The following is a 14,665-nucleotide window of genomic DNA, read 5'->3' on the forward strand; positions in this document are numbered from 1 at the left end:
AGCTCTACCTAGATTCCAACCATGGATTGAACCACTCTTTGATTGATGCAATAACATCCTCCTTAGCATGTCTGTATAAGATGGATTCAGACTGTCCCTATAGTTTTGCAGACTGGTCATTTTTTGCACCAACTGATATAACCAGGCAAGGTAATTCCAGTGACTGCGGTCCTTTCACATGTACCATTGCCCATCTGATTGTGTCTGCTGCCCAATTACAGTACACACAAAAGGATATGACTGCCATTAGACCCTGGATTGCAAAAAGAAATAATACATTACACTGGGAAAACCTATCTTGAAGGATGAGAAAAATATATTCCAATTGAAATTGCTGCTCCTTCCTCCCAAGAGTGTCCCATTACTGTGTCTAGATCATGCCCAGAGGGATGGAAGGATACACTAACCTATTGCTCAGATCTTTTACCTACCTTATTTGAAGGCAACTGGTCAATACGTTTTTTGAAGGAAGGGTGCAGGAGGCCCAGTGGTGAGTGTGACCAATCTATGATTTACTGTGAAGGAAGCTGCAAGGATTGCTTTTGCATAGGCATTGATTCAAAAGATCTTCCAGAGGTTTTTGTGTGTCCAGATTGTCAATCCACTGTGGCCAAAGAGATTTTGAAACTGCGAACTGTCATATTCCACAGGTTGGTATTATACAGCAAAATCTAAACACATAGTTTCCATCATCATGGCAGAATTCTTATTCATGGAGTTGGTTTTTATATCCTGCTTTTCTCTACCTTTAAGGAGTCTCAAAGCGGCTAAAAATCTCCTTTCCCTTCCACCCCCACAACAGATACCTTGTGAGGTAGGTCAGGCTGAGAGAGTTCAGAAAGAAGTGTGACTGGCCCAAGATCACCCAGTAGACTGAATGTGGAGGAGCGGCGAAACGAACCTGGCTCTCCAGATTACGAGTCCACCACTCTTAACCACGACACCATGTTAGCTCAAAGACAAATAGATGCCAGCTACTGTATACATAACCTTAAGTTTAAAAAATAGCAACAATATCTATCTAATGCAAGCATAGGCAAACTCGGCCCTCCAGATGTTTTGGGACTACAACTCCCAAGATCATTAGCTAACAGGACCTGTGGTCAGGGATGATGGGAATTGTGGTCCCAAAACATCTGGAGGGTCGAGTTTGCCTATGCCTGAACTAATGGAACAATGCACTATACTAGAATCATAGAATCATAGAGCAGTAAGAGACCACAAGGGCCATCTAGTCCAACCCCCTGCCATGCTGGAACATGCGTGGGAAGGGGGGCAGATTTGGTTAGCGCCCCCCCAAAGGATCATCTTTTCTTTAGTTACCTCCACTCTGATGCTACAGTGGCTGTCTCATGTCAATGTTTGAGTCCATTTGAGTCACCCAAATGCAGATGGTTTTGGGGAAACACCTGCATCATCTTGTGACCTAAGCATGTTGCAGTTCTCTTTTTCCAGTCCTTGATAACATGTTTTGGGGAAGAGTGCAGTCTAAGTTCTTGCAGGAATTTATGTATAGGTTGGGGGGGTTGCCCCTCCAGCAGATATCATGCTCATGCAGCCCACTACCAAAATCAGCACAATCACTTTTGTGACTTTTGTGATTTGTCCCCACAAAACACTTCATCCTATCTATTCCAAGGGCCTCTGCTGCACAATACCAAATGTAACAATTCACTGATAAATGTATCTGTGTACTGGCTCACTGGGAAAACTTCAGAAATTCATATAGACATGTGAGCTCAGCTACTCAGCAGCCCCTCTGCCTGAGTGATAATTCCTGGCAACCTGAGTGCCAGACAGGTAGCCCTTCCAGAAATAACAAACCCAGATGAAGAGAAAAGGGTGTGATTAACTTGGCTGGGAAACAGGGAAATGCAAATATCTCTTTTGCTTCACTTGATGGGTGTTTGGTGGAGGGCAAGGAGAACCATGGGGAAGGGTCCAAGATGCTTAGATTACTGCCACCAGACCTCCCCTTTCATGATGTAACCATGATGTATTAGTGGTGTAGTTTGGGGGGTGTAACATAGAGATTAGCAGCTAATAAAAGTTTGGGGGCTCTTTTGTTCAGGGCTTCCATCTTGTTCCACCTTGTGGCAGGTGGGAGTCCTGTCGTGAAGGTCTACAATAAAGACCAAGCCTACCGGCTGCTGTTTGCTCTGGTATTCCTGGCTGGTATCCTTGTTTTTTGTCCAAGGGAGCCCTCAGATTTCTCCGTTAACAAAGTGAAGTATCTGTTCGTCCCACAGTGTATCTTAGTGCAATAATAGCAGCCTGAAGAGTTTGGACTTCATATCCCGCCTTTCACTCCCTTTAAGGAGTCTCAAAGCGGCTAACCATCTCCTTTCCCTTCCTCCCCCACAACAGGCACCCTGTGAGGTGAGTGAGTCTGAGAGACTTCAAGAGAAGTGTGACTAGCCCAAGGTAACCCAGCAGCTGCATGTGGAGGAGCGGGGAAGCAAACCGGGTTCACCAGATTACGAGTCCACCCAGTGGCGGAGGAAGGGGTGTGGCGTGAACCCACTGCACCTGGCACCACCATTCTGTTGAGGTGCCATCGCAGCCACCCCCAGACACGTGCCGTACTCCCTTGGCGCACCAGGCACCACGTCCCCACTGGCGGCACACCTCGTCTCCAGGATGTTCGCCACGCCCCCGGGATGCACACCACACCCCCACATGCAGCGCACCACACCCCGGGACACACTCCATGCCTCCTGTGATGCGCGCAAGCCATGCCCCCAGATGCTCTCTGCCTCCAGTGCCAGAGCTTGCAGCTTCGCCACTGAGTCCACTGCTCATAACCACCACACCACACCTGAAGTGCCTTTTCCAGTTGTCAAAAATGCCATGTTGTTATCATTTTTGAAACATTAGTGTTATGATGGCACCTAAAGCCTGAAATATCTTCCTAAAAGATCAGACAAATGTTTAGGGAAAGTTGTTATGAAAGGAGGAATGAAGAACGTAAGTTCAGCATATAATTCTCTGCATTATGCTTTCAGGTCTCCATGTGATGAGCATGTGGACAGACAGAGGAGAAGGCTGCATGAGGCTGATAGTTAATTGCAGGATGACCTCTGCAAAAGAAAGTTGTGCTTATTTGATCTTTGTGACTATTAAGTAAATGTTTAAACTATAGTTTTTTAATATCGAACCCTTCACCTGTGTGTATCCTGCTAGTTCTATCCATTTCGCCTTTCTCTTGGCACAAATGTATATAAAATTATACAGGAAAATGATAAATGATCAGCTTTAATTCAGTGTCTCTGTCTCTACCTTTCTGTGCAATTGCTCAGAAATGTCACTAAGAAAGCTCTATATATTGGCGTCGTCTCTTTTATTGGAATAATTTCCCAAAGTTAATTTTAAACGGGTACATAAGACCAGTGGGCCAGAATTTTTGTCCCAATAATATTTTTTTCCTGTGGCCATCATCAAATCTTCATTGTGGTTTAATCTCTCATGGAATAAAGTGGTTCTTCCTTTCGCTGGGTGCCCTTGAGGTCAGTATTTTGGGAGAGTGATGAAAAGTTATCTCTAACCACTTTTATCTTATTTAATTTTCTGACCTCTTTTATAGACTGAACATTTCCAAACTCTTCAGCCTTTTCTCAAAGGAAAAGCACTGTACCCCCTTAATCATTTAGTTGCCCAATTCTGGATGTAAGAGCAATCTGGTTGCCACATCTATCACCCTGTTGATCACCAGGATTGATCTGGCTGATCAGACTGGCAAAGAATGTGTCTGCCATCCCCAGCACTGTGCATCCCCCCCCCCAAGCCACACACTCCATGTAAGAGAATGACCATCCCACACAGAGCGAGAGCACCCTCTTTGGCACTTTTCCCAGCTATGCCATATTCGTTTTAGAGATATGGCACCCAAAACTGTACACAGTATTCCAGATGGGACCACACTATAGAACTGTACAGGGACATTACAATACTGACCATTTCATTTTCAGTTCCTTTTTCTATAGTCTCCAGCACTAATTCCAGATCACAAAATGAATAAATGAAATAATAGCAGTTCTGATCCTTGTGGGACCCAACTGCTCACTTTCTTTCACTTTTCACATGGCCTTGGTGATTGGAAAAGCCCCAGCACCCAGGAAATCCTCTGAAAGCCCAAGTTGCCCCAACTTTGTGCAAAACAGTTGTAGCCCTGGAGAAGTGAAGGGAAGGGGTCTGACAAAACTTTGCTAAGTAAAGTATCTTTGTCTGCTGAAAAACAAATGTTTAGCCAGCATAAAAGAAAACTCATCCAGGCAACTGTCTCTAGCTTATGTTGGCCTCCCTCTAGACACAACAAGGCTGCGTAAGGTACATAGAGTGGGACAGCAAAAATCTTCAATAGAAAGGCTGCCTGCACTCGTTCCGCTGACTGGGTAAACCCTGACATCCAGATTGAAATTCCATAGAGCAGTTTGGCTCTAACTTTAGCATTAAAAACCTTGAAAGCAGAAGATATGTGTTGGTTACCTCTTGTTACAGAAAAGCACAATATGGCCTGCATAGACAGCTGGCTGGCATTTACCGCCACTGCGCAGTGCGAGGACCACCGGAGCCTGTGATGGAAAGTGACCCCCAAACAGTTGAATCTGAATACCTGCTGGATATGTTTCCCACCAAAAACCCAACTATATATCTTACAAGAATTCCCGAAGACCATTATTTTGCTTTTATTGAAGTTCATGCTCATTTTCAGAGTAATTACCAGAGTAATTATTATAGAGGTTCTAGCGAACCTGTGCAGACGTTACCGTTGCGAACTTTAAAAGGGAATGTCATAAACTCTGCTGATATTTTGGGAACTTGTTAGCACAAGTTGGATTAGGATATAATCTCACAATATATCCTCTCCTGCACCCCTGAACATTCCCACAAAATCAACACTTCACACTGGACTTCAAGCATCTGGCATTGGAAACTTCACACTGGACTTCAAGCATCTGGCACTGTGTGGCTCCCCATTCTTCCTCCAGATTCTGGGTCCTTGGTTTCCAAATGAGATGGAAAAGTTGCTCCTATCAGAAAAGAGGACTTGGGACCACTGAGCAACAGACCAGTTCTTTTTTTATTTAGCCCAGGCAAGATGCTTCTGACGTTGTTTCTTGTTCAGGAGCGGCTTGACAAGAGGAATACGACATTTGAAGCCCATCTGCAGGATCCATCTGTGTGTGGTGGCTCTTGATGCACTAACTCCAGCCTCAGTCCACTCCTTGTGAAAGTCCCCAGCATGTTTGAATGGTCTTTTCCTGACAATCCTCTCCAGGCTGTGGTCATCCCTGCTGCTTGTGCACCTTTTTATTCCACACTTTTCCCTTCCACATAACTTTCCATTAATGTGCTTTGATACAGCACTTTGGGAACAAAGTTTGGGAACTTCTTCGGCAATTACCGTTTGAGGCTTTTCCCTCCTTACGGAGAGTCTCAATGATGGCTTTCTGCACAACTGTCAGGTCAGCAGCCTTCCCCAGGATTGTGCTTCCTACTGAACCCCTTGCAGGTGTTATGGATTGAATAGCTGCTGCACCTTTTCACAATATTCTAATTTTCTGAGATTGTTAATTTGGGGTTTTTATCAGCTGTATCCCATAATCATCACAATTCTAACAAATAAAGGTTTGACATATCTCACTTTGTATGTCATGAGTCTATCTCATATATTAGTTTCACCTTTTAAGTTGAATTACTGAAATAAATTAACTTTTCCACGATATTCTAATTTTCCAAGTTTCACCTGTATGTATTTTGCTCCCTATGACAAGGAGTGCTAGCATGGGAAGCATCCATGTAATCCACCTTGTCTTAGACACACACCAGTGATGCATCAGAGGAGCACTTGGCTTCATTTAGTTTTTAAGGGGGAGAGATAGATAGATAGATAGATAGATAGATAGATAGAGAGAGAGAGAGGTTGCATTGGAAGTAAGCAGGGACACCGCAGGGGCTTGAACCCCGTCCTGGAAACCAGGAGCGCCAACCACCAGCGTCTTTTGCTTTTTTTTGGCCAATGCAACAAGGTGAAAAGCAAAACCTGAGAGAACACTCTGAATACAGAATGTTCTCTCTGGAAAAAAGAAAACCCTTAAGAATGATGAAGTTGCAGACAGAACACAATCAAGGTTTTATCCCTTGCCATTAGCAAAGGATATTCACCTAGATGTGTTTACGTCACAGAGTGCCATGTTAACTGCCATTAATTTGCAGGGCAGAACAGAGACTGGTTCCAGTCTTCAAACTCTGCCTTTATGCTCACCTTTTTATTTGTCCCTCCGAAGTGTGAATTCATGGGCCTGGAAGTTCCTTCTGCTGGTCTGTGAAAAGCAATCTGGACTCATTAGTTTGTCCCCGGCCCTTTCCCACCAATTCCAGAGAAATGTTTTTGGAACACAGCTCTTCTTACTGACCTGACTTCTGCAGGAAGAGCTGGCTTCACCTGAGTGTGGTGGGCTCTGGGACAGAACTGTGAAGAGATCAAGCGGGGGGAAATGGAGAAGCCAGCACAAAAGGATTGTACTGGAAAAGATCACTGAATTTTGGAGTGTGAAGTTCACTTGCCGTTAAGTTTCCTGAAGGCTTGCAAAATTCTACTTCTTGCGTCCCTGAGATGCACCTGGAAGAGACTAGGGTCTTCAGCAGCCCTCCCCTCCAGACACAGGAGCAAAAACAGCCGGTTACCTAAAGCAGCGCAGTCAAGTCGCAGGTGTCTCTCAATCCTGCACTGCAGATGTTCACTTGATGCATCAAGAGCTTTGACCCTGCCTCTTACTTGTCATTGGAGCAGATCTGCTTCCAGCACAGGTAGCTCTGTGAGGTGTGTAAGAAAAAAAAGCTGGAACAAAACAAGGCTGGCTGTCCCACCCAAAGATGTACCTTATTGTGTGGTGATGGCAAAGGAAAGGGCCTCCCCTGCAGTGGTGTCCCGACACAAGAAGTCCCTCCAGGTAGAAGCACGGAGAGCGATGGCATTCGGCTCTTGAGTTTGCAGCTCTTCTGAAACAGGGACTGAATAACCAACATTGCTCAATACAAGCTCTTTGGAATATTTAGTTGGCATATTTGATGTATGATTCCATTTAGAGCCTACCTTTTCTCCAACAGGCTCAGGGTGCTTGAATGGTCCCCCTCACTGCGACCTGAAAGAATCTTTGTACAAAGAGTTGCAGGCAGAACACAACAGAGATTTTCCCCTCAGCCAAGCACAAGATACTCACCTAGTTGACCTTCAGCCAGAAGACACACAACTGTATTGCTGCCATAATTACGATGGAGCATTTAGAGATCACTTGTTACAGGGTTACAGGCAAAGGAAGCAGTTCACTACAGCAGGTTTTAAAATATATTACCTTTGGAACAGAAGTACTGGCGAGGATCCAGAATTTAGTATTTGTCGGAAATCCAGCAACTTTCAACCCTATCGTGCAAGTTTTCACCAAAATGTCAGCAATACAATTTGGGTCAAATTAAATTTCTAATAAAGTCGCAGCATTTATGGATATGTTCCCTGCATTAAACAATCATACATGTACCCCAGGCAAAGAAAATTGGGAGCTACATGCCTCCTTTATCTACAGGATTGAAGGGTTCAGACCTCTATTCTAAAATGTTTCACAAATGTGGGTTATTATGATTTTGTGTGGCCCTCTCCGGTCATTAGTGGAACAATCAGCCACCCCCTTATGTATGAGTAAAAATGGTCAGAGAGTTTCATAAGATTTCAAATATTTTCTCAGTCATTTCAGCCTTCCCATTAGCAGACATTTTCTGCCCTTTATGTACAGGAAAAAATGGTCATGGCTCATCCTTCCTAATTGTGAATATGTTTGTGCTTAAACGTTTGCTGGACTTTTTTTGCTTAAAAATGGCTGGCCAAATGGTGAAAACCTCTACTCACTCCAATGCCTCTACCAGGCCGCCTCTCCCATTGCCACCTGTAGATTCTGAAGGCGGGCGGGGGGCAAAGGTCTTTGCTCCCCCCTGCATGCCTTCCCGGGAGAGCGGAGAAACGCAGCGCATTTCTCCGCTGTCCCGGAGGGCTTTTGAAGCGCTGCGTTTCTCCGCTCTCCCGGGAAGGCAGGCAGGGCGACAAAGACTATACAAGCCAAAGTCCTGGACCTCTTCTGAAGGCGGGCGGGGGGCAAAAGTCTTTGTCCCCCCTGCCTGCCTTCCCAGGGGCTTTTAAATCGCCCCGGGACAGCGGAGAATTCCTCCGCTGTCCCGGGGCGATTTTAAAATGCTGGCGGGCGGAAGCGAAGCCTTCGCTGCCGCCCGCCAGCATTTTAAGATCGCCCCGGACAGCGGAGAAGTAGGAGCCCTGCCAGAAAGAAAGAAAAAAGGCAAATCTTGCTATATAAAAAGGACTTCAAGGCCTTCTGTCACTTGGCTCTTCTGTCACTTGGCCCCCTCCTCTTTCTCACTGCCAGCTATTAGCTGCTTTCCCCCTGGTGGCAAGAGAGACAGAGAGACGCAGCAATGGGGATGGGGAACCTGTTTCTGTCCAGGTGCTGCAAGGACTAAAACTCCCTTTATCTCTGACCCTCGGCCATGCTGGATGGGGCTGCAGAGAACTGGAGTCAGGAACACCTGGAGAAACACTCTGATTAAGATTTTGCTTGTGTTTGTGTAATTGATTCATCAATATGGTGAGCCGGCTCAAATATACTTAATCAGTTAACACATACAGACTATAAAGTAAAGCACACTGGACAATTTATTAAAGCTCCGATTCTATGTACTTTGTCTTATATCAAGGCAGTCCCAGGCTTGCCTGCTTCTCAGCACACAAAATCTATCAATGTCCAAGAGTATGTCCAGAACACAAAGCAACATCTTGGCTCTAAGGATGGCATGTTCAGCGCCTCCTCTGATATCAGTAGCCCATGGGCAAGTCCAGAGTCCAGCCAAGATTATTGGGAAGCTTCCTGTTGCAACCATCTATCAAGCCACAGGAGGCCCAAACAGGTCCATAGTTTCCACCACCAGGCAGAGATGCTCCAGGAAGGAGCTGATGGACACACGCAGAATCCGGGCTTCATCTGCTCTCCATCGACTGCAAAAAAATAAAATATATATATTTTGTGCAGACTGGAACATAAAACGTCAACACTTGCACTACACTTAAGAGTCCAATGAACCTGCCACTCCTTCTGCCAATATCCTCATTCTATTCCGGTCCTTCAGCTTCCCTTTTACTCTTGGCAGACACTGGGCAACTGGTCCAATAGATTTGGATGCCAGAAAATATACTGTTTCACTTAATTATTATTATAGCACTACCAGAATGCAAAGTACAGAACAGAGAGGAAGGGAGGAATTATTCTTATTATCCTCCTCCTCCTCCATATAGTATCATCAGCTTGTATAGCACTTTACAGAAAATACGAGGGGTAGATCTCTGCCCTGATAGGCTTACAGTTTAAAATTTGGTACAACAGAGGAAGGAGGGACGTGGGGGCAGGCAAAGGAAGTGATGATTTGACTGACAAGTGCTGAGGTTTAGTTAGAGGCCTGGCTGCTGCCTCTAACTACATCTCCTGGTAGACAGCTGCGTTGACCCTGGCCTTAAATGAAGCACAGTGGACCAACACCAGCTGATGATATGGCTCCCCAAATCAACACAGACTGTGGAAACTTCACACTGGACTTCATTCTTCCATTCTCTCATTCTTCCTCCACTCTGGGTCCTTGGTTTCCAAATGAGATGCAAAAGCTGCTCTCATCAGAAAAGAGATTTGGGGAGCCACTTTGTGTTTCCTTCCGCAGACGAGCTTTATGGGGGTGCTGACTTCATTTTCCAACAGGACCTTGGCACCTGCCTGCACTGCCAAAAGTACCAAAACCTGGTTCAATGCCCATGGGGTTACTGTGCTTCATTGGCCAGCAAACTCACCTGACCTGAACCCCATAGAGAATCTATGGGGCATTGCCAAGAGAAAGATGAAAGACATGAGACTGAGCAATGCAGAAGAGCTGAAGGCTGCTATTGAAGCATCCTGGTCTTCCATAACACCTCAGCAGTGCCCCAGGCTGATAGCATTCATGCCACACCGCATTGAGGCAGTAATTGATGCAAAAGGGGCCCAAACCGAGTACTGAGTACATATGCATGTTTCTACTTCTCAGAGGTCCAATATTGCTCCATTTGCAATCCTTGTTTTGCTGATTTCATTTAATATTCTAATTTTCTGAGATTGTTAATTTGGGGTTTTCATCAGCTGTACGCCATAATCATCACAATTATAACAAATAAAGGCTTGACATATCTCACTTTGCATGTCATGAGTCTATCTCATATATTAGTTTCACCCTTTCAGTTGAATTACTGAAATTAAATGAACTTTTCCACGATATTCTAATTTTCAGAGTTTCACCTGTATAGTATCATCAGCTTGTATAGCACTTTACATAAAATTCAAGGGGATAGATCTCTGCCCTGACAGGCTTACTGTTTAAAATTTGGCTAAAATGGGGAAGGAGAGGGATGTGGGGGTAGGCAAAGGAGGCGATGATTTGACTGACAAGTGCTGAGCTTTAGTTAGAGGCCTGGCTGCTGCAGTGTCGCTGCTCCAAGGGCTTCATGGGAAAGGTGATGGGAGGAAGGACTTGAAGGAAATAAGCGAGGAGGATGCCCAGAGGGGTTCTGAGAGGGGGTACCAGGCATATGGGGCAGCAGGGAGGAAAACGCAGAGTTGTTTCAGGGTACAGAAGACATCTAGAGGTTGAGGAGCAAAGCTCACAGGCAGAGATGTCTCAGGATACAAGAATGCTGTCCTAAGGATGGGAGAGCATGACCACAAAGGGCTCTGAAGGCAAGAGCAAGGCGTTTGTGATGCATCCGGGAGCAGACAGGGATGAGCATCATGTTATTGGAGTGGTGTGAGAGATGAATGATTTTGGCAGCTAAGTCAGCAAGGGGAGACAACAGAAGGTTGGGGTGCAGAAGGGCCCCAGCTCAGTGGGAGAGCAGCCACTTTGCATGCAGATGGTCAATCCCTGGTAGGTCTGGGAGCTCTGCCTGTCTGTCCCCCTGAAAAACTGCAGATGGTCCTGTGCTAAATGGATGAGAGACAGATTCCTCCGTCCCCAGGAAGTTGTCCTGTGTGCAGAAGCACATGGATCCAAACACACGTCTTGCTCAGCACACCACTTTCTTTTACTTGCACCCCACTCTGCCTCCAGGTTATGCTCAATACAGCCCTGCAGGCCAAGAACAGACTCATTCAAAAGGGTTCAGCTCCAAGGACCTTCTGGCAGTTCCTTCCTGTGAGAAATGAGGTTACAGAGATCCAGACAGAGGGCCTCCTTGCTGGTGGCACCTGCCCTGTGGAACGTCCTCCCATCAGACGTCAAGGAAATAAATAACTATACAACTTTTAGAAGACATCTAAAAGCAGCCTTGTATAGGGAAGTTTTTAATGTTTTATGTTTTTATATCTATTGGAAGCTGCCCAGAGTGGCTGGGGCAACCTGGTCAGATGGGTGGGATACAAATAATAAAAACTGTTGTTGTTGTTGTTGTTTAACCCTGGTTCAAGTCCAACATGTCATCCATTACGGCACCACCTTGTCTCTCATCCTCCTGCAGCTTGTGCAGGAGACCTTCCAGCAGGCTGCACCCGGGACTCAGAGCCCACCATCTGCCCCGACTGTCGCCACACCTTGCCTCTTGTAGAAGTGGGCGCCTGGCCAATACTCACACATGCAAGATGTCCTCCGTCACATCCAGTTCCTTGCTGATCCCTTCTTTGCGGGGCTCAGGGTCAGGGGCCAGGGAGCCCAGTGCAATCTGGGCCAATGATGATGATGGGAAAGGGATCCTCAGCTCACTGATGTTGGGGGTAGCGATAAGGAGCATAAAACGTACAAGAAAATCCCCCCCCCCCATACAGGCGCACACTGCCTACCTTTCCAACAAAAGACACTCTCTCTATTCAAGGTCACCTTTGTATTCTATGTTTAATATTTCTGGGAGAGCTTCTAGTCCCCGGTTTTTGACAGCAGAGCTCTGACATGGATTAGAATCCCTGCTTCTCCATGACTGTGGATGGGAGAAAACTCAAGACCAATGTTCAAATTGCAGGGTGGAGGGCAGAGGGGGACCACTTTTGTGCCGATCTCTTTCGCTTACTATTTTTAGAGGGGGGTTTTGCATCAGGGAAGCAGGGGAAGATGTGTTATAACTAGAAGAGGAGAGGGCCCAGGGCATGTGGATTTCATTCAAGGCCTTCCTCCCTCTTTCCCTTCACCCCTCTCAGTCATCATTCTGTCCTATTAGCAGTTAGGGGTCAAAAAGCATTAAAGGGCAACTTATCCCCATTTCTCTCCCCAAAGAATCCTGGGCACTGCAGCTTACCCCCTACAAAGCTACAAAGTGCCCATAATACTTTGCGGATGAAACCCTGTCAACCCACCACCTTGATTTCCCAGCAGCTCTGGAAATGCAACTTAGCACACGTGCACTTCTTTCAAATGCATGTGGTGGGTCTGCGCTTAAGAGTCCCTTCAGCAAGACCCTGGCAAGTGACCAGGGACTCCGGCCCCCTGCCCCCCCCCCCCAGCAAGAGTGCCCAACCTGCCGGATCCTAACCGCACTTCTCATCTGAACCTACAACACAGGACCCGTTTCTATTTTATTTTTACGGCGCACATCCGTGTTTCAGTTGCAGGACTGGGCGAGGTTTTTGCGCTTCTGGCACCACAAAGGCGGGTATTTGGGCAGGAGCTGAAATCCCCTTTCGATGTGCAATCGGAGAAACCCATTTCAAGCGCCTTTGCCCCTCCCGCTTCCTCCAGGCAGGATGAGGCCGCACCGAGGCAGCCGGGGGCCTGATCCCCCCCCTCGCCCCGCGATCCCGGCGCTGTCCTCCCCCCAATCTAGTCCGGGAAACTACTACCCCCCCCGGAAAGGAGGCCCCGAGCAGGAATGCCCGCCCCTCTTGGAGACAAGGAGGGGGGGGACCGCGAAGCCTCCCTCCAAGGGACCCAGGCGTCCGAGAGCCCAGCCCGCCCCCTCCTCCGCGGGCGCAATGCTGCTGCTTTTCCGCCGGATACAAGGCGAGGCCTGGCCGGGACACAGCGCTCCCTCCGGCCGCCGCCGCCGCCGCTCCTTCCATCGCCGCCGCCGCCGCCTCCCCCTCCTCCCCCGGAGGCGGATCCCAGGGAGCGGCCAGCCCACGTGGGAGGATCCTTCGGAATCCACCAGCCTTAGCTGTAGCAGCGTCGGAGAGGAGCTGGCGGCGAGCAATAGGCGTTTATGAATATTATAGGGAAATATGCCCGATGTGTGGCGGGTTGGGGACATAGCTGTCAACCTTTCCTTTTTTTGCTTATTCCAGCGCCGTTTCCCGCTGCTATCCCGGATTGTTAGATATCCCGTAGACTGTCACCGGGACAGGGGAGGCTGCTGATCTCTTATTTTCAAATCCGAAAGTTAACAGCTATGGTTGGGGGTTTTCCGTAGAAGAGCAATAAACACGAAAGCAAAACTTGAGAGCTTAGCTTGCCAATTGGCCAGTCACTTTTGGTATTAAGTACAGCAATCCCGCCATTTGCGTGCATTTAACTTGCACCTTTTCAGCTTTCTACGCTCATCAGTTGTTGTTAATAAAGAAATGGGTTTGAAAGGATCTGGGGGAAAGACTTGGGCAATCTGGCATGCCATTGCACCCAATGTGTTTTGACTACACGCGATTTTGGCTTTCTGTACCAAATAATCAGAGCCGGCCCACTGAGGAGGCAGGGCAAAGGACCTGCTTCAGGCGGCAAAAAAGCACGAGGCAGCGCTCTGCCCACCCCTTCTGCCTCCTTGTGGAAGGCTCCCTCCTCTGGCTGAGCTGGGCAGCGGGGGAATCCTCCTTTTTTCTTTTAATTTTTTTTTATTCAAAATTATAACAAGACATATTATCCAAAAATATATCATCCTTGTCCCCCCCCCCATTTTTCTTCCCTCTCCCCCTCCCACACAAAACCCACCCACCCCAGACTTCCCTCAGTTCCAGTCTTTGGTTTCTCAAAGAATACTGTTTTCTGCATGTTACAAAGATCCTCAAACTATTTAGCTGATTATTATCAATAAAAAGTTTGTAAATGTTTATTCAAAACCAGCCAAGGAGTCCAGTTCGCTTTGTTGGGTCTTCAGATACTTTGTAAAGGGTTCCCATTCATCCTTAAAGTCACAGTTATCCTTGTCCCGTAGCTTATATGTCAGTTTTGCCAATTCTGCATAGTCCATCAATTTTTCTTGCCATGATTCTTTAGTTGGGGTTTCTTCAGTCTTCCATCCTTGTGCTACCAGAACTCTCGCGGCCGTTGTCGCATACATGAAGATGTTTTTCAACTTTTTTGGCAGGTCTTTCCCTACAATCCCCAACAAAAATGCCTCGGGTTTTTAAACAAATGTTAAATGGAAAATTTTCTTCAATTCGTTGTATATCATTTCCCCAAAAAATTTAATTACCTTACAATCCCACCACATATGATAAAACGCCCCCTCCTTTTCCTTACACTTCCATCATATATTTGAACTAGCTTTGTACATTTTCCCAAACTGCACTGGTGTTGTGTACCATCTTCATGTAATTCTCCTTCAGTAGGGAACAATCTGTAAATTTTAAGTCGGTTTTCCATAATTTTTCCCAATCATCCATCATAATGTTGT

At 46.6% G+C, this 14,665-nt stretch overlaps 1 protein-coding gene and 1 long non-coding RNA gene across 3 annotated transcripts; both read right to left on the reverse strand.

Annotated features, from left to right (window-relative positions):
* Positions 1 to 440: 440 nt before the first annotated feature.
* On the reverse strand, positions 441 to 6,858 carry LOC309360327. 2 transcript variants are annotated; one of them, XR_014163987.1, is made up of 3 exons: positions 6,417 to 6,858; positions 6,266 to 6,323; positions 441 to 604 (listed from the first exon to the last, which is right to left on the reverse strand). It is a non-coding gene; the product is annotated as an uncharacterized lncRNA (long non-coding RNA). The 2 variants fall into 2 exon arrangements; XR_014163988.1 differs by lacking the exon at positions 441 to 604 and adding an exon at positions 4,896 to 5,030.
* Positions 6,859 to 8,701: 1,843 nt separating this feature from the next.
* On the reverse strand, positions 8,702 to 13,243 carry LOC309360290 (EKC/KEOPS complex subunit LAGE3-like). Its single transcript, XM_081894978.1, has 3 exons — positions 13,060 to 13,243; positions 11,706 to 11,834; positions 8,702 to 9,058 (listed from the first exon to the last, which is right to left on the reverse strand). Exons 1-3 carry the CDS (start codon positions 13,119 to 13,121, stop codon positions 8,947 to 8,949), a joined length of 303 nt encoding a protein of 100 aa, XP_081751104.1. The 5' UTR covers positions 13,122 to 13,243; the 3' UTR covers positions 8,702 to 8,946.
* Positions 13,244 to 14,665: the final 1,422 nt, after the last annotated feature.

The sequence above is a fragment of the Podarcis melisellensis genome, assembly GCF_964234715.1.
Source record: "Podarcis melisellensis genome assembly, chromosome: 17".
In the NCBI taxonomy this organism is placed as follows: Eukaryota; Metazoa; Chordata; class Lepidosauria; order Squamata; family Lacertidae; genus Podarcis; species Podarcis melisellensis.